The sequence below is a fragment of the Neomonachus schauinslandi genome, chromosome 4 (genome assembly GCF_002201575.2).
Source record: "Neomonachus schauinslandi chromosome 4, ASM220157v2, whole genome shotgun sequence".
Taxonomy (NCBI): Eukaryota; Metazoa; Chordata; class Mammalia; order Carnivora; family Phocidae; genus Neomonachus; species Neomonachus schauinslandi.
In genome coordinates this window covers 47,099,621-47,123,202 of record NC_058406.1, presented here as the reverse complement: position 1 = coordinate 47,123,202, position 23,582 = coordinate 47,099,621, and the positions used below count along the sequence as shown (strand labels likewise).

General features: G+C 43.3%; 1 protein-coding gene across 4 annotated transcripts in view; it reads right to left on the bottom strand.

Moving 5' to 3' along the window:
- FGGY (FGGY carbohydrate kinase domain containing) overlaps window positions 1-23,582 on the bottom strand; it is a 388,228-nt gene that overhangs the window by 203,929 nt on the left and 160,717 nt on the right. For all 4 annotated transcript variants that reach the window (XM_021683954.2, XM_021683958.1, XM_044914038.1 and 1 more), the window contains one exon: window positions 413-541. In XM_021683954.2, coding sequence (XP_021539629.1) covers window positions 413-541 — 129 coding nt within the window. The remainder of the gene's footprint in view (window positions 1-412; window positions 542-23,582) is intronic.

Genomic DNA, 23,582 nt, shown 5'->3' with positions numbered 1-23,582 from the left:
GGATATAGGATAGAAGCCAAAATTATGAAAATAAATCAATTAGTCTCGTCAGGGTTTTGGAGTACCTTCAGAAAAAAACATAAAAGTAAATACACCACCACCATACATGCTAGCTGGAAGTTAACATATCTTTTTCAAATTTTCAGTAAACCAAAGAACCGTCCAGATATTGATTCAGATCATTTCTTCCCCTGCTATTCTATATGGAGAAATTAATAAAATTAAAGTCCACATTTGATAAAAAGTTCTATAATTCTATCCAAATGCCTAATTGTAAAAGGGCTTTTTGTTTCTATGTCTTGAACCACCAACCCTTGATCCCTGCTTTAAAAACAGGAAAGGAGCGTGTTTGGTTCTGAGGACTATTCCACTTGAACCCGGTGTTGCTCACGGACCCGGAGTGAGCGGTTACCTAGGCCTCCCGCGTGGGCATCAATAAGTGAAGCTGCTACGGCAATTCCAGCAGGAAGGCCAAGGTCCTTCGCTGCCTCTGGTGTGAGCCCATGTCCAAGAGAGGCTCCAGGAGGCAGCACTTGGTTTCCTGGGTAGACAGGAGGAAAAACAAACACCTGTCAGTTTGAAAAACACAAAAGCGAACATAGGGTTTTCTTAAGAGAACCTCTCCACTCCCTCCCCTCTCTTCTGCCTTTTGTCAACATCATGAAGATAAAAACCATGCACCCACCAACAGTCCTTTTGCTCATTTGGTGACTTAGGTGCATGTCCTTGGTTCCTATGCGTCACGCTCTGCGGTCCTTTACAAAATCAAGAGCTCTAAAGCACCTTTCAAATTGGAGAAAGATTCCATTCACGGGAAATTCCAAAAGATATAAACACAGTGGCCTCTTGAAGACGAGGTTAAAGTGGTTAAAGTGTTCCTCACACGCAGCAGCTCTACCAGCATACCTTACACACACACACACACACACACACACGCGCGTCCACACCCAGTCCCTGATTAACATATATTCCTAAGGAAGTTGAGAACATTTACTTGTGTAGTTGCTTCCTGTCAGAGGATAAGGGAGGGGATTATTTTGTTCCAATATAAAATGTCTTGAAAGTTTTTCTCCGTTGGACAAGAGAACCCAGTCTAAACCTTGCAAACTTTTACAAGGCTGCTATTTGCACAACCACAGAAAACAATCTGAATGGTGTTCTTTGGAGTTGTGCAATGCTGCGACCCTGATATTTCAAGTGACCTTGAATTCCTGCAGTCAGTCAGGCCTTCAGTTAAGAATTTATTGACTGTCTTGCTTTGTGTGGGCGCTGTGGTGCTGTAAAAGGCAGTCCTTGCACCCAACCTAGTTAGGGAGATGAGATCAGGACACAGAGAGCCAGGAAAGTCAGAATACAATGAAGAAATCCATCTGTTCTCAGGTGTTTAGCAGAGGCTGAATCCTTCCCTTCCCCCTGCCAAGAAATATATAATAAGTATTTCTGCATTGTAAGGAGGGGGGTGGACCCACATATATGCTCAGGCCCCTCTGAGCTCCAAGATTCTAAGATTCTGAACGTGTAGTCAGCAGTTTGCTCAGCACTAAGATGCCTACCACTTGTTAATTGTTCCATGGAGCTCCAGGGGTAGGCTGAGGTGTTTCAGGACTTCTGGAGGTGGAGGGGAGGGTGGGGGTTGAGGGAAGCAGAAGGTGAGTGGCTCACCAACCTCCTCTAATTAGAAACAAAAAAAAGCCCCTCCATGACACCATTTTTATCCATTTTAGGTAATGAGCTTCTTCTATAATTGAATTTGAAAAAAGTCTAGCTAAGAAAAGCAAGCAGAAGACGGAAACCCCTGCAATGTGCTCTGGAGCTTCACCATCCAAGATGGTAGCCACTCGGCACATGCAGACAGAGCACTTGAAATGTGGCTGGAATAATGCAAGGACCTAAATTTTCCACTTAATTTCATTTTAATTCATTTCAATTTAAAAACTGATACTCAATTCAGTTACTGAAAAACTTCTAAGTACATTTGAAACCACTCTGGGTGCGCAAATCTACATTTCCAATGTTAATTGAGGAAATCTACATCAAAAACTAATGATGTACTGTATGGTGACCAACATAATAAAAAAAAGAAATCTAAATATTTACAATGAAAATTTAGTGTCTAAATCGGGATGTACTAAGTGGCAAATACGCATTAGCTGTCAAAGACTGTACGAAAAAGTATGGCAAAAAATGAATGTAAAATATCTCATTAATAACTTTTACATCAAATATACGTTGAGATGATGTTTTGGATGTTTTAAGTTATATAAGAGACACTGACATTAATGTCACCTATTGCTTTTTACTTTAATGTGGCTTCTGGAAAGTTTTAAATTACATATGTGGCTCATATTTCTATAGGATAGCCCTGGTCTAGAAGATCAAGTCAAGACACTCCTATGATGGGGTGGAAGGCCAGGAGAACTTCTCACCTACTCTGAATGCCCAAGCCATCAGAAACCTGAAGGAGAGCGGTGCCCTTTGCTGGGGACAATGTGTCTCCAGAGACATACGATCTCAAGTATGGCACCACACCCAGGATCCAGCACGTAACAGGCAGTGTTTGTCTTTACTGAGCACTGCTGTTCGAGGGACTGTGCTAAGGACATATGATGCATTTTCTCAGTTGGTTGTCATAACCCCGTGTGAAGGATACTCTACTGTCCCCATGGCACAGATGGATGGGGAAAGTCAGTTTATACAGGGAAAGTAAATTCCCCACAAGTGTTGGAGTATAGGCCATGGATTCCACCGTGATGGACACAAACCTGTGCTCTTATTCATTAAATTACATACGAGTATATCTATTTAAAAAAATGTTTAAGTGAATGAAGAAAAGTGAAGTACTTTTCCTTTTTTAAAGATTTTATTTACTTATTTAGAGAGCGCGAGCACATGTGGGTGGGGGAAGGGGCGGAGGGAGAGAGGGAGAGAGAGAGAGAGAATCTTCAGCAGACTCCCCATGGGCGGGGCTCGATCCCATGACCCTGAGATCAGGACCCCAGCCAAAATCAAAAGTCTGGATGCTCAACCAACTGAACCACCCAGGTGCCCCCAAAGAAGTACTTTTAGAACAAACGTTATGCTAATCATGCTCACTACCTTCAGATTTTTCTTAAAGGGTTAATTTTTATAGGAAGGTAAAAATGTTTCACCTTCATCTCTGAGCTTCACAAACAGAAGGGGTATAATCTTCCTTAACAAAAGATTCCGGACAGGAGGAGGATGAGCAAGATGGGGCACTCTGGGGTGCCTTCTGGGCAGCAGTTGAGAAGGGCTTCTGGAGGACTGCAGGTAGATTTCCCAGCACAGGCAGCATCTGGAGCAAAAGCCAAGGAACACGGGAGACGCCAAACGGGCTGTGCAAGGAGGAACAGGAGCTGGAGGTGGAAGGGGCAGATAAGGCTGGAGATGGAAGGGGGACAAGGCATGCACTGCCATCCCGGTGGGGGCGTCCGAACTCCATCACGAAGCTCACTGCGAGCCTCTGGAGAAGCATTACAGCCAGGGTGCAAGGTGGCTGCATCTGTGCACTTTTCCAGATCTCTCCGGAGCACTTGCAGCAGAAGACAGCGAGGGTTAGGGAGAACACTTGTGAAGCGATTTTGGTAAGAGAAAAGATGAGGACCTCCATCAAGTAATGGGCAAGGGAGATGCAGAAGCAGGCAATAGGAGAGGTTTTGTGAAGCAGGCAGTGAGGCCATGGCGGTCACCTGGATACAGGGAGTATGGGAGCTATGGAGACACCGCCTGCATCCCCATTAAGGACAGACTGGCGGCCCAGGAAGGGGGGTCAAATCAGCAGAAAGCTGCTAGCTGCCAGCACCTTTGGGCCACTGTGCCGAGGTGACCCCTGTCCCAGGGCAGCCCCACCCGATGACTTAGCATACTGGGAGCAGAAGGACTCTGATGGGCACCACTCACTCCAGAGCACTCTTCTGGGCTGGCCAAGGGGCGTGGGGCTGTATTACAGCTCTAATCCTTGCTCTGCCCAATCCCCCTCTCTCCCCCTTCCTATCACAGATGGCAACCCCTAATAACTACCTTGTAGTACCCCCAAATCTATCTCAGCATCTGCTGCCAGAGAACCCAACTTAGGGCAGTCAGCCAGGCCTTCTCCACAGGCCAGTGGTCCTGGAATGAAAATAAACATGCACAAAGATTCACATCCTCCTTTGAACTGGAACCACACCTTTCAGGAATAGTCTATCTGGGCCAAAAGCAGGAAGAAGCTTTGTTTATTTCAAGACCAAACAGAAACAGCTTGGCATAAGAGAAGGTGCTAGAAAAGGCAGGAATCGCTGAGAAATCACCCCATCAGATCATGCTTTAAGTTTATCAGCCAGAGGGGCATCTGAGGGATTACAGGAGCTGTCAGAAACAAGCTTTAGTGCGCCTTGACAACTGTTCTGGAATTAATCCTCCTTTCAGCTCTTCCTTGACCATAAAATTAAGTTAATCACAGCATCCATTTTCCCAGACTTAATCAAGACCTCACAGCCTCAGCATTGGCTGTCTCTCCTAGCCTTTGTTCCACCACTCATCCACGCATCTTAACAAACATTTCAGGAACAGTGGTGGCAACATTGAGGTGCTAGGGTGTAAGTGAAAGAGGCTCACACAGTGGTCTGGGCAAACCAGGGCTCTCGGCCTCTCATCAAGGGCTTGGCAGGTGGAATGTACGTGGTATTCCCAGGGCACAGAGGAGGGACAGTGAGTTGGCCCAGGAGAGTGCAGGAAATCCAGATGAAGGTGACATCTGAACCCAGTCTGGTAAGATAGGTGGTGGATAGCTGGTTTCAGAGCTAGAATGCTCAGGGGAGATGGATGCCATTAGAGCAAAAAGCGGTTCACTGCTGGGAGCCCCGAGGGGCACAGAGTGTTTGAGGCATTCAGTATGTTGGCAAAAGGGGCACCAGGGAGGAGCAGAGAAGTGTGGGCCTCCAGCAGGGTAAGGAGCCCCAACTAAGGCCATGAGGCCCTGCCAGCCAACAGCTTTGAGTACTAAGATTTGTTTTTTAAGAAGATAAACCTACAGTGGAGAAAGGCTAGAATAGGAAACAGTTTTTATCTGTAAAACTATCAAGCCAACTGAAATGCAGGCTGCAAAACATTATGCCTAGTATGACTTCATTTTAAGAACAGCAACAAAGGGCGCCTGGGTGGCTCAGATGGTTAAGCGTCTGCCTTCGGCTCAGGTCATGATCCCAGGGTCCTGGGATGGAGCCCCACCTCGGGCTCCCTGCTCAGCGGGAAGCCTGCTTCTCCCTCTCCCACTCCCCCTGCTTGTGTTTCCTCTCTCGCTGTGTCTCTCTCTGTCAAATAAATAAAATCTTTAAAAAAAAAAAAAAAAAGAACAACAACAAAGAGGGTAGATGGACTATTTGTAAAAATACATTCCTGGGGGAAAAAGAAAAGAAAACTGTTTCTGGATGAAGAAATTATTACTATTTTTTTTTTTCTTTTTACCAATCTATACTTTCTAAAACTCTTCTACCTTGAACACACATTTCTCATGTAAATTTTTTAAAGGTGTTTCCCCCTTAAATCAGGGTAAACAAATTAGGGCACATGTATCCAGAAACATCCTACACAGCCATCAAAATGAATGAGGAAGAATTAAGGTATGAACTTGGAAGGAAGTTCAAGATAAATTTGGTAAATCGTCAAGATACAGAATAGTGTTCAGAGTGTGATCCGATTTGTGAATTTTGTTAGACAAAAATACAAGCACGTCTACTTCCAGAAAAATCCTAGAAAAGTATGCAGAATATTGTTATAGCAGGGATTGGGACCCAGGGTAGGACTTTTCCCTAAGATTTGTGCTTCCTCTCTACCATGACCTTACATTTCTTTTGTGATCAAAACAAACTAGCTTAAAGTTAAAATAAAAGCAAAATGAAGTTAAGGAGTATCCTGGGCACTTTTTCCAAACCCTGCTCGTCAGCCTGAAGGCAGGAGAGGTCCAAGGACAGTTCACTTCTTTTCTTGATTTGGCTGGCTTCCGTCCCTATCAACACACTCTCATGTTGGGGTATAAAAAAGTAATCACTCTGAGGGTTTGTGGGCTCATGTCCACTGAATTCCTATTCAGACGGGCAGATACAGTGTGAGCGGTCAAAAGCTGGAGCCTACAATTATCTGGTGGTTGAAGTCCCTCTTCACAGGCGGGGGCTACTATTACACCAAATCTTTCCCTACCAGTTTTTCAATTATCTATGACTAATGAGCACTTTGGGAACAGTTTCAGACACACACATAATCCTCTTTCCTGACGTCAGCAGCAGAAATTAATGACTATGTGGATTGCTGGGAGACAGAAAATGCATTATAATCGTCAACAGAACTGTGATCCTCTCCAGGAAGGGGGAGATGGGGGAGGGGCATTGTTATTAATGGAAGGTTCAGTGTTCTTTTGTATCCCTACAAACAGGAGATGAAACCCAGGGAAAAAGTTGGCTCATGTCCTTGGAAATGTCAGAGAGAGAGACGTTTGGGCATGGGTGGCATGCGACCCTGGTTCCTCTGTGCCTGGCATAGGGCACTGGTCCCTGCTCAGCTTTGCCAAGGTCAACAGGCCATCCAGACTGGCTGGGACAGCGCTCTAACCTGGCCTTGCCAGCAGTTGAGGCTCTCTGAGTGCTTTGGGACTGAAGCTACTTTCAATCTGGTTTAGGAGTGGGGGAACAGAAACAGGACTGTACTCTTGTACTCTCCAATGAGAGGCTGGTGTTAATCTTAAGCTATCTTTATACACAGTGGTGTATGTAAGGTTGTCGTTTTATGCAGGCATCCTCTGGGCTGGGGTGATTTTACAGGTGGTTACGACCTGTTCCTGACTCTGGTTGAGCTCCAGACTTAGGTAAAGCATGAATACTCACCAAACAAGACATAATAGCATCATGTGCATATGGCAGCCAGTAGACTGGCTATTGATACTTTCAAAGAATGGACAGTATTAGGGGTTTGACCCATACCAAGCACCTAAATTCCTCTGTAGAGATCTCCGTTTAGGCGGGTTAGATCAGGGAGCCTTCTAGAACCACAACTGATACAAGACTGAAGGACATTCCGGTAATTCTTACTCCTGAATAGGAGTCACAGACATCCAGAACTATTCACTCAATCAGAGAAATTCACAAAAAACTCAAACCTGACATGCTCTGCCATCTGGTGAAAGACAACTTCTGAAACATTAGTTTGTTCATTGCCCTTCATTTGCCTCCTAAAAATGACCTCATTTTGACTAGGAATTAAACCTTAAATTATTGACTAAATGTAAAACTTTCTGATGATATCCTCATCGTTCATTATTTATTACAGAAGTGTTTACTGAGTACCTACTATGTGCCAGGCATTGCTGTGATGCAGAAAATGCATTAAGGAACAAGACAGAGAAGTTCCTTACCCTCACAGGGCTTACTTTCAGTAGACATAGGATTCTCATCCAATACCTCTTCTGAATTATATCTTGTAAATATTTTATCTTGTAAGCTCTTCTGTGGTGTGGACTGTCATTTACAAATCTTTATATCTCTGGTCTTATATTCTGACCTACAGGTGGTATTTAATAAACATATCACATAGTTTAAATCAAATTTTAAATGACCCTTACACTATGTTTTGTTTTCTCCCCATGCTTTTCTCTTCCTCTCTCTCCTGCTAAACACAGAATTACTCAAAGATGATTTTATTTATCACTGCATTCAGGTTCCCTCCCCCTAGGACACAGCAGTGTCCAGAACAGTTCTCGGTAATATCCATTCAACTGAATTTATAGCTTTCTTTTAAAAAGAGAAGACCATAGACACAGATCAGTAACTTAGACAAAAATATTACACACACACACACACACACACACGATGCTGAGTATCAGCTAGGAGAGTAAAGAGAAGAGGAATGTGTTTCCTAACATAATCCCACCAGTAACACATCCTCATCTCTCAAACTCAGAGACAATGTAAGGTATCAAGACCTATGCGTATGCCTAGAAAATGGGGACCATTAGGCCCACGTCTCTCACTTAAGCACCCAGATGCTATGGTGCCGACACATTGTGGACATCACCATCTAGTGGAACAGAGGCTCTTAAAAGCTCCTTGGCTAGCCAAGTCTGATTCAAGAAGTGGACAGTGGTGAACCTATAGGTGAAAAGCCACAGGTCTCATTGCTAAGTTAGGTCTGAGGAAGGCAGGATGGACAGCAGGCCAAGGTGTTTGGACTTGTTCTGACAGGCAACTGCTAACTATTATATAGGTCAGTGAGCCAAGGAGTGGTGCAGACAACTTGTATTTTAGGAAGATAAATATCACAATGATAATAGTGCCTGTTGATCAAAACCTACAGGCTTTCTGGTCATGTTTTTGGCATTTTTCAGTTGCTCTCACCTTTCATGCTAAGCAACAGACCTATGAGGCTGGTATTAGAATCACTGCCTTGCAGCTGTAGAAACAAAAGCACAGAAAGGTTATTTAATTTGTCCAGTCACCTATCAGATGAGGGGCACAGTCAGGCTTTTAATCCAGGATTCCCAGATTCCAAAGTCGAGGATCTCCCTTCTAGATCATGTAGATTAGAAGGGGCTGATACTGGAGCCACGGAGAATGATCTCAAGTGTTTGTTGAGTCATGAACAGAAAAGGAATGGTTTCATTTGCAGAGGCTCCCCTGGAGGGTCATGTCCAGGAACAAACCCCTAAGAGCCATGAAATCCCAGCATGCTCAGATCTTCTAGCTCCTTCCTTTACTGCCTTAGGGAGGTTCCAAAAACAGAGACCCTGGCCTGCGAATGGCCCATTGTGACCATCAACCTTAGCGTATTCCTTTTGCAGGACAGAAAACCAAAGCCAGGGAGGGAGGTGGCTTCTCTGGGGCCACCCTGCTGTGGTGGCAGAGTCTAGATTGAAGCCCGGGGCCACACTTTTCCACACCCCTGCTGTGGCAATACTAACCTGTACCCACCCCCAGCTGGGGCAAGAAGCTCACCCAAGCCAGGACTCTAAGTCACAGGGCAAACAAGAGGGTTGGCAAAATCCATTGGATTCTAGTGGTGTAGGCTGCCAATTCTCAACTATTCAGAGCATACAGTGCAGGCTTTTCAGCTTGAAATCATCCACTTTGACACCCACAGTGACCTAATTCTCTAGATAATTGCCAATGCCCTATTTTGCTCTCACCTAGCCTAAGGCCACCTCCAAAAGCCTTTCCTGGGTAGATCATAATTAATCACTTTTTTCCTCTACAATCCCACAGCATGTTTCTTGGAATTACATCATTCTGTTCTACATAATGACTTTTTTCCTTTTGCCTCATTCTTCCATGTTAGATTATAACCACCTTGAGGGTATCGCTCTTGTCACAAGTGTATTTGCAGGAGGCATGCAGTTTAGCAATTCCGGTCAGAAGATGGGAAGCCTTGTGATGGTGGGCAAGTGATTTAATTTCTTTGCTACTGTTTCTTCACCTATAAAACAGCTACAATACTGCTATTATATTATTTGAGAATCAAGCAAAGTAATACAAATAAAGCACTTTAGGATGCTGTCTGTCATGTGGCAAATGCTCAATTAATAGGAGATATTATAATGGTTACAACAACTCTGTATTCCTGGTCTATGTGATATCGCCTGGCATATAGTGGTTACTCAGTTCATTCGGGCTGAGTTTATAAAGCTTGAGGAGAGATCCTTGATGTTACAGCATGTGGAGATATATGCTTTTGGGGTCATGAGAGCAAACCACAGAGACTGTGAAAGCTGTTAAAATATTCACAGTGATGGAATTCAGTTTTCCAGCACAAAAAGTGTCCCCCTGTAGTCATATCTCCATGGCAAGTCTCCAGAGTGAAAAGTGCAGAAGGTGTTTTCTTTGGAGTTATTTTAAGGACTAAATGTTTGTTTCATGAGGAAAAATGATTATTTTGTCAGCAAAAGCCTTGACTGTTAAGATGACCAATGCTTTCAAGACCCAGGACAACAGTTTGGACATAGACAATTCCCCCACTCTGAGGGAAAGACAAATCTGGGAAATAAAAATATTTTAGCTATCATTGTGCTGAAGAAATTAACGGGTTTAAAGCAGTATCCTTCACAGTTTGAGTTGGTTTTATTTTTTCAGAATCTACTAAAGAAGTCACATAAAGAAAAGTGGGACTCACACAGGCACCTCTATTTTTCCTTTAGTCCCAAAGATTCATTAAAAACAAACATTAGAGGGGCACCTGGGTGGCTCAGTCAGTTAAGTGTCTGACTCTTAATTTCAGCTCAGGTCATGATCTCAGGGTGGTGGGATGGAGCCCCGCTTAGGGCTCTGTGCTCAGTGGCGAATCTGCTTCAGATTCTCTCTCTCCCTCTCCTTCCGCCCTTCCCCTCTGCTTGTGCTCTCTCTCTCTCAAATAAACAATCTTTAAACAAACAAACAAAAAAACCCCAAACATTAGAATCAGGATCATTTAACAGAATGTTTTATCACTAAAAAGACAGGAAGGAGATGATCTCAAGATAAAGAACATTTAAAAAAAATTAAATATAATATGCCTCTATGACCTAATTTTCTCATCTTATCACATACCCCTTTGTCAGGGGCCAGTGTCGGGTCTCTAGTCTAGACTACTGTTTGCAAACTGCTAGTTTACAGAATGCTAACAACCTCCTAACAAGGGGTGAATCTACAGGATACTGAACCACAAGTTCTCATGTGGAAAAAGTCAGTAGGTCCGGTGTTCACCACACAAGCCAAACATCTGGTGATTTGAAGACATCTGGGGCTTTTTTGTCATGTAGACCAAACATGATTCAGGTAATTGACCAAATTTTTCACTTCCCAACCAGATGTCTTACTTTCATATAAATGAAGCCAATCTTGTACTTTCATGTGCAAATAAGCTAGACATAAATTCACCCCTGGAGGGCAGAATTAATTGCTTATTCTCAATGAATACTAAATTACATATTATTTCTTTTTTTTTCCACGATTCTACCTTTGAAAAAGGTTTTCCACTCTTGCTTTAAAAAGCATATATTTCATCTTAGAAACGTTCTGTCTTTTAAAATGTTTGTTCCTCTTTGTATGTTTTATAACAAGGCAGTGTGCTGTAATGAAAAGAGTGCGGTCTTAGGAGTCAGGATGAATTGGGTTCTAATTCTGTGCACACCCCCCCACCCCCAAGCTTTTAAGGGCCTTGGAAAACGTTACTTAAACTCTCTGAGCTCAGTTTATTTTGCAGTTATAAATCATTAAACCCATCTATAAGGGACACCATGAAGATTTGAGACCATTTGTTCATTCCTGTGATACGCATCAGGCACTCATTCTATGTGCCTGTCACTGAGAGACAACAGAGAGCCACCATGCTGTCCTCTGGGAGCTGGCAAGACACTGGCAGGTGCTCCAAAGGGCGGCTGGAAAAGTCACACTTCATATGCTGAATGGCAACATACTGTCCGACAAAGGCAATGCCTTTATTCAGGATTTTTAATAAAAGTATAAGCAACTTCAACTGTGGATCATTTTTAAAGGGAGTATCAAATTTATAAAAAGGAAGGACCTGTCTGAAACCTTTCCTCTTCTTGTACTGCTTTCAAGGACAGACTGGGATTTGCTCTCATCATATTTGTTTAAAGAATTCATGTGGTTATCAATGACCCTCCACCTTCTATGCCGTTGTCCTGACAACTAACCATTTACCAGACAGAATATGGAAAGCAGACGACAGTGTATCCCTTCAGTCTGGTTTAGTAGGTAAAACTCAACAGTACAGAGACAATATTCAAAAGACCAGGGTCTTTGTGCATGAGATCCTTCAAGGGGAAATAAATGCGTAGATATGAACTTACACAAAGAAGACAGCACTGCATTGAGAACTCAACCAGGCAAGGAGAGGCTGCCATGGGACCTCACTTCTAGTTTAATAGCCCTTGTGGTTCAGTAGCCAGGCTACAATAAACACAGCATAGAAAGACAAAGGGCTAAGTTTGTTGTTGCTATTGTGTTTATCCTGAGATGTTAGATTCTTTTATCACTAAAGCCCAGAAACATCTCAAATATATGAAGAAATGAAATGCGGCAATCGGTTTTAAACTTTCTTCCAAGGACCAGATTTTTTTTTTTTTTTTCCAAAAGGAATCTTTCACAGAACCCTAGCCTATAAATCTGATCTAGTTCAAGGAGAGAAGGGAACGTTCAAGAGCGATGAGCCCTAGCGCTGACATCTGAGGGACATCAAGATATAAGGGGCTGAGGAACAGAGGTTTGAATCTAAAACTTAACCTACAGTAGAGACTGCCAATCTGGAAACATGAAAGAGGAGAGGAATGGGAGTCTGGAGCTGTAATACTAAGCCCCTCCTCTTAGGCTTTCCTGTAATGCAGGAGCTGAAGAAGTGAAAAGTGTCCACTATTCAATCACAGAGACAATGACCTCACCCTGGGTGAAGGAGAACGGCTGGCACTGCAGCATCCAAAGAAAGGAGTGGAATTTGCCAGGTTGGCATTTAGCCAAAATGTTAGAGTAAAATCCCTGAAACCCTCACCCACACTGCCATGGGAATTCAGCAGGGGAAGATTCCAAAATTGATGCTCTCACTTAATGTCATTTAAATCTCCAACTATGTTATCCAGTGTGTATGTTATGCAATGCAGGAGGCTCATGCAGACTGTGGGGAAAACGCTCCAGTGTTAACAAGATGGAAGCTTCAAGCTTCGTCAATGAAATAGAATCTGATTTCTCCAGTTTTTAAGTTTTTCATTCTTTGGACACAAGACCCACGAGAATGAAGGACCTTAGGCAAAATGGAAAAGGAAGGCTGGCCCAAAGCCCAGAAGTGTACCCAGCCGTCAAATCCCTTCACAGTGGCCACAGGGGCCACTTCCAGAGGGAGCACTGAGGGAAGAGGGAGGGAGATCCAAGCTCCAACAGGTTTCAGTGCATGGAGCTGAGAAGAGAGACAGATAAACTGTGCAGGACTCCACCCTTTGGCACTGTCTCCAGGGAAAGACTTTGGGATTGTACAGATCTGGAAGGTGATCAAGGGCGGACATCCACAGAGAGGGGAATCCAAGAGGCCAGTCCACTGGGCCCTCGTCTGTATGATCAGAATTGATTTTTTTTAAAAAACAAAAATAGAGATCATGAAGCTATTCCTCAATGTGGTTTTCCTTCAGTTTACAAAGACAATACAACTTCATTACAGACAATTCAAACAGTACAAAAAGACAAGAGAAAAGACCCTCCCCTTAATTTTCCTCCTCCCAGAGATAACTACAACTGAAATGTTAGAAAGTATTAGAGACCACCATTGCAAAATATGAAGATACACACATATTTAATTGTATATAAAAGGGATAATATAAGTATGCAATTTTATATTCTGCCTTTTGAACTCAAAAGTATGTCACAGACATCTTTACTCACCAATGAGTATAGTACATTCTTCTTGAAAATGTATCATATTCTGTAATTTGAATGTACCATATTATTTAACCAATCCCTTAGTACTAGACACTTAGTATGTTTGTCAAATTAAAAACACATCCAGACTTAATAAGAAAAGGCTTAGTAAGGATTACTATAAGGAGGTAAAGGGGTTTTGCAGCTGGGGAGGGGAATTATTGTAATATGGAGAATGCTGTGACCACAAGATCTGCAACTGTCTCAGGAGTTAGACAAAATGGGTCTTCTTTTACACAGTGGAATAAACAAGGTGAGAAAGAATGTAGGGAAATGGGGTAAAAGAGTGGTGCGACTTGAAAGTAGATCAGAGAGTGTTTTACTCTGAGGTAAGTATATTTTGAGGGAGAGACCTGTGATGGTTCATTTTATGTATCACCTTGTCTGGAAGTTTGGATCTGTAAGCCACAATTCTGTCCCAAATATTTTGTCAAACATTATTCTGAATGTTTCTGCAAGGGTGTTTTAGATGAGATTAACACTTAAATCAATAGACTGCGTAAAGCAGATTGCTCTCTGTAATGTGGGTGAGCCTCATCTAATCAGTTGAAGGTCTGAGTAGGACAAAAAGGTTGACACCTCTCCCTAGTCTGGATCTCCTCAGTAAGAGAAAATCCTTTCTGCCTGACAGTCTTCTTCTTCTTCTTCTTTTTTTAAGATTTATTGATTTATTTGAGAGAGAGAGTGAAAGTGTGCATGGCAGGGGGGGTAGGGGCAGAGGGAGAGGGAGACAGAATCCCATGCAGACTCCATGGGGAGCCTGATGCCAGGCTCACCGTTACAACCCTGAGATCATGACTGAGCTGAAACCAAGAGTTGGATGCTTAACCAACTGCACCACCCAGGCACCCTGTGCCTGACAATCTTCAGTTTGGTATATGGGTTTTATCCTGCTTTGTGACTTGCACTGAAACATCAGCACTTTCTGGGTCTCAAGCTTACCAACTCACCCTAGAGATCTTGAGGCTTGCCAGCCTCCACACTCTTATGAGTGAATTCACTGTACAGTACATGTGCACACAATACATGTGTGAACGCACAAGTGCGCGCGCGCGCGCACACACACACACACACACACACACACACACACACACGGGCTGTTTCTCTGGAGAGCCCTGACTAGTGTAGGACTCTTAAGGTGGGCTGTATCCTGGCCCAGGGTGAGGATGGGCAAAGTTTAGGGCCCCGGCGGAAGGACAGAATCCTAACCAATGTTTGGTTAACGAGCATTTTGTTCCAATTGATCAGTGAGGACACGCAGGTCAGCTAATCATTCATAAGACAGAGAAAGGGAATTTGGAGGGTCTGTGTCTGGTCTTGTCCTAAGTAAACAAGGGAGGTATTCAGGAGTCTTCTCAAAGTCAAATGGGGAAGAGTAATTGCGGTAGGCCATCTCTGGAGCACCAGGCGTGGCGGCATTTATTAACCTTCACGATTTTCTAGGAGCACAGGACTTAGGGAAAACCCAACACTGTCATTTAATTATTCTTACTATAAATAATACTGTAAAGAACATCATTGAACATGCATGCTTGCCACATGGCATCATGGCTTTTTGAGGAACTTAGGAATGGCACTTCTGTTACCCTTCACTTAACAGGGGAAGCCATAAATAAACAGGTGCCTGATATCCTCCAACCCGGTAGCTCACATCCTTGAGGAAATGAAAAAACAAGGCAAAGTATGAACGATTTTCTCTAGCTTGAAAAATCAAATCTGAAACAACCTAAATCTCCCTCCTTCGATGGATGCTCTCCCAGTTTCCCTACTGTGTGAGATAGAATAGAACTAGACTAAGTGTTGAATTTTGGAACGCTCAGGTTCAAATCCACTCCAACATTTACCAGCCCTAAAACTTTGGGTTATGTCACTGCTCTATTTCTCCTTGTCTAAGATGGGAAGAATAGTACAGAGAAGAAATGCTAGAAAAATGAATGACATGATGGACGTGAGAGAGCCCAGCACACTGCACAGCCCTTAACTGATTTCCCATAAATATGTTACTTTCTCTTTCCCCCCCATATAAAGGAAGTTATATAGAGGACATCATGATACAAGGGAAGGGGGCTATTTTGTACTAAGTGCTAGCTGTGATCCACGCAAGGTGTGACACCATACTTTACAGCTCTTACCTCACTGAAACTCATAAATCCTGTGAGGGAAGGGCAGCCACCCCCATCCTGCAGATAAAGACATCCAAACACAAGATGGACTTGTAACTTGTCTGAATCCCACCTTCCAGGAAACATCAGGATTGGACTTAAGATGGCAGTTGCTCTGATTAGAAAGCCCACTTCTTCTCTGTCAGCCAAATGAGTGAAAACACTCCCCTTGCAAGGCCCAGGAAAGAGCTCTTAGTTCTACCCATTCCTTCTGGGAAAACTACCCTGTCCTAAATGCAGCACTTGCAAATTCCCTCGCTACGGTTCTGCTTGGTAATCTGCAGCCTCCCTCTGCAATGCAAGGCTGGTACTGCTTTCCCCCGGGCCTAGAGCCAGTGACCCAGGCCACGACCCAGCGAACTATACAGCAGAGGCTCCAGGATTCCACTGTCTTCCCCGCCCCTTGCAGTTCCTCTTGGGAACAATTGCAGGAGCATGCAAAAGAGGCCGAAGAGAAACCAGCTCCACCAGGCCTAAATAATTCACAAAATGAATGCAGAGCACAGCTAGCTTCCATAGCACGAATAACCTCCTGAACTAAAGACAGCAAAGTGGAGCCTCTGGATTTTCACTATTCTTACCCCGAGGTGAATGGGAAGGGAAGAGATGAGGACGGAACCACCACTGATTCGATGCCTGGGGGGCAGCTATTGGCATCTCCGTTTCTCAACAGAGGAAACTAAAGCATGGAGCCTTGCTAAGCACTGTAGTTGGGAATTGATCCCAGCTGCCTGGCTCCAAATCCTACTCTAGGGTATTGCCCTTCCTAGTTCTTAACTTAAATGTTTGGTCAAAACCAAGTAAAACCTCAAGGGCTTCAAAACGAAAAGGAAGAATGAAAAAGGCATGAGTGTTCCTGCCGCCAACTCTCCAGTTCTTATCCCCATCCTGTTCCCTCATTTCTCACCTGCTGCATTAGGCCAGCTTATCAAAGTGGGTTCCCCAACAGGCAGTGTGAACAGCTCCTGGGAGCTTGTAGCAAAAGCGCAGGTGCAGGCTCCACCCTAGACCCACTGAGGCAGAAACTCAGCGGGGCTGGGGGAGGGGGGCCGGCAGTCACCCCTCAGGCAGTGTTGATGAGAACCCTTGCATTATCACTGGGTCCCCATCCCCGACTTCTGGTCAATGGTTATGAAGGAAGACTCTAGAATCCTTATTTTTTAAAAAAACTCCCTGGTGATCCTGATGCCCAAGGAGATGGAAGCACAGACTCCTCCCAAAAGAAATGCTTTTACAATTAAACCATTTAAGGGCATTATGTACTAATGTGCGACCTTTACAACTGCCCCGAGGTTTAAGTGATGGCTTCTTCTGTAACTAGCTGAATGACCTTGGGCAAGTTACTCTCCGGCCTTCTCCTCCTTTGTAAAACAGAGTTCATAAACACATACTTCAGAGTGTGAAAATAAAAACGATTAACGCAAAATCCTTGTTATCGTGTCTGGTACGCAATAGACAGTAAGTTAAGTGGGGGCAATTTTTATTAATTACCTGGTAAGAATGAAGCAAAAATAACCCATGTAAAAGAACCTCTATTATATCAAACGGAAGGGGTTGGCTGCACAGGAGGGACCCTTTGGCATCTGCGAACCTTTCCAGTTCGCTTGGGGTCCCGCAAGGCGTGAGACTCTCTCTCGCAGGGAAATGTGACATCCTCTAATTATGCTGCCTTGCACAAATAAAAAATGAACCTGGAAGGATGTGGAAGGGAAAACGGGGTGCAGTGTGAGAGTATTCAGAAACAACGTGAAGACAGAAACAGCTCGGTGCCGATGGAGCTGGAGGTATGAACAGGAAACCCACACTTCCAGGAAGGCTGAGCCATCTGACACCCGGGACAAAGGTGCACAGCGAGGGGCTTGCTGCCTGGCCTTCCCAAGACTGAGCTGCACCGCATGTGCAAGCCACAGGAGGAGAAAGGTGCAGAAAGGGGACTGGAGAGGCGCAGACAGTGGCAACAGGGGACGGCCGAAACTGGCATTCAGACTAAAATCCAGATGAGGAAGATTACATTCTACTCCGTCTCCATTTTAAAACAACTATTCCCCTAAGGTGTGAAAGTAACAAACTTTTCCTCTTCCTCTTGGAATCTGTAAATCTATCTTCCTAGGATGATCATGTGCTTTCTTTTGGGTCTCCATGTCTGCTCCAGCTGTGCCTTCTCCGTTGAACATCCTTCCCTGCTTCTTCACATGCCTAACCTCTACTCACTCCTCAGAAAGCAATTCATAGGTGACCTTCTCTAGGAAGGCCACCCTGAGTCCCTGCCCCTTCCGCACCTGAACTGAGCTAGATCCCCTCTCAGGAGCTGTCACACCTAGCATCTAAGTTAACTGCCACGTTTCCTTAATGCAGTGTTTACCAGAGCGTGGTTCACACACAACGGGTTCAAAAAGCTGCTGTTATTTGAAAGCAGATCTTGATGCAAGTAAGTTCAGGAAATGCCAAGCTGCACTGAGACAGGTTTCTATACCGCAATGATTCTCAGACACTTTAATATGCTAGTGCGCACTGAGAATCTCTAAGGAAGTATGAAATATGAAGCCCCAATATGATTTGATCACGGGGAATTTTTTCCCCTAAAAACCATCTGTAGTTCCAGAGTGCACAGGACAGGCTCTACTGCTATCTTTTACTGACACCATCTGCTTTCCTCCTTCCCAGACTGTAATTTCCTTGTGGGCCACAGTTCTGTTCAACAGAGCATTTCTGGTATCTACATAAGCACCTGCTATATGGTAGATACTTGCTGAAAGCCAACTGCATGTTAAAAAGCTAACATCACATTTCCCTCTTCAAAACCCTCCAGTGGCTTTCTGTTATTATCCTGAGGAAAACTTCGGATGCCTTCCTCCAGGGCTCACAAGGCTCCACATTTTTGAAATCTCTTACCCCATCTCTTGCCATTCCCCTTTTGGACTGCATTCTACTAAATTGGCCTTTTTTTACTTCCTCAAACATGCCAAGCTTCTTTTTCTCCCTGGGACTTTGCACATGCTCTTGTTTTGTTTTGTCGTTTGCCAGGAACACTCCTGCCCACATGTTCACATTGCTGAAACCATCTCCAAGATGAGGTCTCAACCCAAAAGTCTTCTCCCCATCTCAGCCGGCATCTTATTTCCATCGTAACACACATCAGTAGTGGCCGACACTGACATGTGTTCAAGATCACGTTTCCGTGATGTTCACTTGTGAACGGGCCTCAGCGGAAGTCGAGCTGGGGAGGAGCCTTGGGGCATGGGACTGGCAGTGGGAATGGAGAGAAGACCATTTAGAGGTGATAATGAGCCGAGGTGGTCCAAAGCTCCGTAGGCCCTTAGATATATCAAGTATCTTTGGATATTATTAGCTTCGAGGGTTTCTGCAGCATGAGAGCAGTACCATCCCAGGCAGGTTTCTGCTGGGGCCACGGCAGCTAATGAGGGCACATGGCCCTGCCCTCATGGGACGTATACTCCAGTGGGAACATTAAACCCATAACTACAAACAATCCATGAAAAATTCAAATGTAATGAGGGTTATAAAAGGAAGTGCAGACGGTCTGTGGTTTGCATAGACAGGACACACAAATTCATCTGTACACAGGATTCGGGAAGCAAATGCATTTCCCTTGTTCCTTGCTTTTTCTCGCGTGTTTCAGGCCTTGTCTCCTTGACCCACCTGTGGGTCACTAACCCACAGGTTAGTGGGTTAGAGCAGAGTGGCCACTAATACACCTGTGTACCTGGCACAGTGCCAGGCTCAGAGCGGATCCCTCACAGGCATGGTGAGGGACTGTCATATGCCTCTTACTGGTGAAGAGTCTGAGGCACGGGGCAGTTAAATGATGTGCCCGTCGGAGGTCACGCACATAATCACTGACAAAGTCAAATCCAGGGGATAATTCTGTTCTATGCAGAAAAGCTGGAGTCTGAGTACAGCTTCTGTTTTTTCTTTTTTTTTTTTTTAAGATTTTATTTATTTGAGAGAGCGAGCAGGGGCAGGGGGAGCAGCGGGAGAGGGAGAAGCAGACGCCCAGCTAAGCATGGAGTCCAATGCCAGGCTCCATCCCAGGAAGGCAGACATTTAACAGACTGAGCCACCCGGGTGCCCCGCTTGTTTTTTAAATATTGTCAAGTCATTCTTCCACAGTGATTCAGAGAAAGTTCTAGAGCTGACTAACTGGCTTCAACTCATCTTGGCTGTGTGCCCTTGGGCAAATTATTTAACCTCTCTATGCCTCTGTTTCATCATCTTTAAAATGGGGATAACAGTCTCTTAGAAGACCATTGAGTGAGTTATGTGAGTTATTAGAAATAAAGCTTTCACAACAGTTCCTGGCATATAGAAGGTACTCAATAATGGTAGCTAAACTTATTATATTAATGCATTTGCTCTTTCCCCAAATCTGATGAGTCACTGTTTTTCTTAGCTTTGATTAAATGTAGCTACAAATCCACAAAAAAGTGACATAAGAAAAAAAGAAATTTCTCTCTCATGTAAAGAAGTCCAGAGATGGCAAATCCAAGGCTGGTATGGTAGCATCATTAAAACTCACTGTTCAGCCATCCCTAGAGTATGGCCTTTGTCTTCCTTATCTAAAATGGCTGCAAGAACTCCAGCCAACCTCCCTGATTCAGGCTTGCAGGAAGGAAAAACATATCCATACTCCGCCCACCCTCTCTTTAAAGGGGACCTCTCGGAATATTTCCGCTTACATCTCAGTGGCCAAAACTTAAGACGAACCTATGTAGCTGCAAAGGAGGCTGGGAAATGTGGTCTTTAAGAGCCCTATGTACAGCTAAAAGTCTGAGTCTTATTAATAAAAAGGATAAGAGTATAAATATTAGGTGGGCATTTAGCACTTTTTGTACTACTGGTCATGTACCACTAGCTAGTGATGAAATTGGAAAGTTCATTCCAGTCCTGTCCCATTTTACCAAAGTTTTGGGGTTCATAACAAATCAAAAGACATTTTCTGAGCCCACTTTCTCAAGATCTATAATGCTATCTCTACTTTAATTATTTTGAAAGCACATCCCCCTTAAGGGAAATGTAACTATATGGGTCTGATTCACTCTAAATTATTGAAAAATTGATTGTTTTAAAAGGTGTTTGCTAGCCAAGACTTTTTGAATCATCCTAATGAGCTTAAAAAATAAAACCACAAACTCTTTCTTCTGAAGAGCAGAATGTTCTCACCAATAAAAAGAGAAAAACTGAACCCCAGATTATGTGATTACACATTCCTTAGTGATAACCTACCTTTTCTAAATCTTTGACTTTCAAAAAAAACCCTCATTTCTCATTATTATCATGATGAATTTTACTTTAAAATGCTTATTATTTACTTCATATTAATTATGGATTATCAATAATTGGAGTGCTTTTATCGGCCAATCTTTTAAAATAATGGACATGATAGTGACTCTTCATGGAAGCATTACTTATTGATGTATTTTTCCAATCACAAGGATATAGAATGAGGCTCATAAAAAAGTCACATCTGTGATTGAACTTCGCTTTCAAATAAACATTATAGTCCCGAACAAATGCACTTTTACTCCCTGGCAAGCTTACCAGATGTCTCCTGCATCACAGAAACAGGCCATAAGAAGCTATTCCTTTAAGGGCAATGGAAAGAAAGATGGAGTAGGTGGACTGCACAGGAAAAAAGGGCAGGAATACAGAGGATACAAGACAGAGTGCAGAAGATACACTGACTCTGGCCCTGTTCGCTGAGATGACTCAGAAAACCAGTAAGCCAAATGATTCAGCACCATCTCTATGAAAAATGCATGGAAATGACTGGAGGTTTAATTGACTAAGTAAAAAGCATGAGCTTCTAAAGTCAGACAGGCCTAGTTTTGAATCCCTGCTCCTCCATCAAATAAGTATGAGATTTGGTGCCAGTTATCTAACCTCTGTGAGCCTTGATTTCCCTATCTGTAAAGGAAAATAATAATAGTACCTGCACCTTATGGTTCTGTTGGGAAGTTTACCTGATAATTCGCATAAAATGCTTGGCAGTGGTCCCCGGCACATAATACACACTCAACAAATGATCACCATTATCAGTACACGATTTCCTTTTCCTCTCTTTTTAGACTAGATATCCTCCCTTCAAGAGCCCTTTATCCCTCATCTTTTATTCTTTAAAAAAAAAAAAAAAAAGGCAAATTGCTGGAGGTGCAGGTGAGGGTGGAGAGGACTATTTGAATTCATCTCCCTAGGACTTCTAATTTCATTGAGGTGAGGAATAATAGTGAGGAAATTGCTTTAGGCAAGGGTTTCTGTTCTTGCTGTTGATTTAAACTGTCACTATCTGCTAAAAATGAAAATGCAAATTTTGAACAAAGCCAAGGTTTCATCTAGGACAGGAAGGCAAAGTTTGGGTTGGCAAAAATTAAACGAAAATGCCACTTACTGAGCTGGCACAATAGAAATATCTCAAAAAGCAAAGAACAAAAGTCAAACTAGATACAGAAAAATAGGCAATTTATGACTTAAGACCACAGTAGAAAATAAGCCTCTTTAGGTAAAATTTAGTTATAATCACAAATTCCAGAGCAGAATATTTTATTCTTATAGGTCCATGGATTTCATTCTCAAATAATAAAAAATAATCTGTTTCTTCGTAGTCTATTTTTCAATAATAATAATAAATTAATAATCTGTTTTCTCCATAGTCTCTATTACACATCCCAGGCAGGGGCCTAGGTATGTCTTAGTCATGCTGTCTCTCCAGCATCTAGCACAATGCCTGGCACATGGAATATGCAATAAATATCTGTTGAACAAATGAGTAAATGAATACATGAAGAAGTGATTTTCAACAGCATTTTCCTCCATTCAGGTTGACAGTTTTCCTGGAGAACCATTAAACTTGGCCAAAGCAGGTGGGGAGTAGTAGTGTTTCTGATCACCAACCAATGCAGGACTAATGAAGCTAGCCAGGTTGCTGACCTTCCGGTATGTAACGGCTGGAAGAAATCTGAGAGACCATCTACTCTAATGGGTCTCAAACTATGGCTGGGGACCATCACCTGGGAACTTGCTGGAAATGCCAGGGCACCAGCCCCACTCCACATCTTCTCTATCAGAAACTCAGCATCTCAAGAATCTCTCCAGGTGTTCTGATATGTGTTCCACTTTGAGAGTAGCCAATATAGTTCATTGCCCTCAGTTCACAAAAGAGTAATGGAAGCCCAGGAAGGGAAAATCAGTTTTTTCAGAATCATCCTTTGTAATAACTGGACAATGAAAAGGTACCAAATTTACCACTTCTTGGCTTTGTGCCATTATTTTGCCTCTCTGAGTTTCAGTTTCCTCCTGTAAAATGGGAAGACTACTACTTACTCATGGTGGTAATAGTAATTAAATGACACTATATATAAAGGACATGGACCATGGCAGATATTCAACAAAGCTTAGTTCTCATACCACCCTGTTCCATCATGCTTTAGGGTAGACTGAGGGATAGTGTCACAGGATTTGAGATCCAAAGATGTTGGAAAACTCACATTCAACTTAATCACTATGGCGGAGACTGAGAGTTGGCCCCCCGATATACATTCTCTCTTCCTCCTATGGTATATGTTATTTCAGCTGTGTATATGGCCACCAACTAAAGAATGCATTTCCCAGGCTCTCCTACAGCTAGTTCTGACCTTGTGACTAGGTTCTGGTCAATGGGATGACAGCAGGAGTGATACGCATAATCATTTGTTCCTGACCTTAGAGGGAAGGAACATAGGTTCCTCTTCTTATTTCCTTCCTGAGGACTGGAATGGTTTTCCCTTCAGTCACGTGGACCAAACTCTATGGAGGGCAGAACACCAGTGAAAAAGCCTGTATCCTTGAATCCATTCAGGTACACTACCAGCCCTGGACCAGGAGAAATAAAATCCTTTCCTGTTTGAGCCCTGGAATTTGAGATTTTATTATAGCAACAGCCTGTATTCTAAGTAATAAAAATCAGGAACTCTAGTCATATAAATAC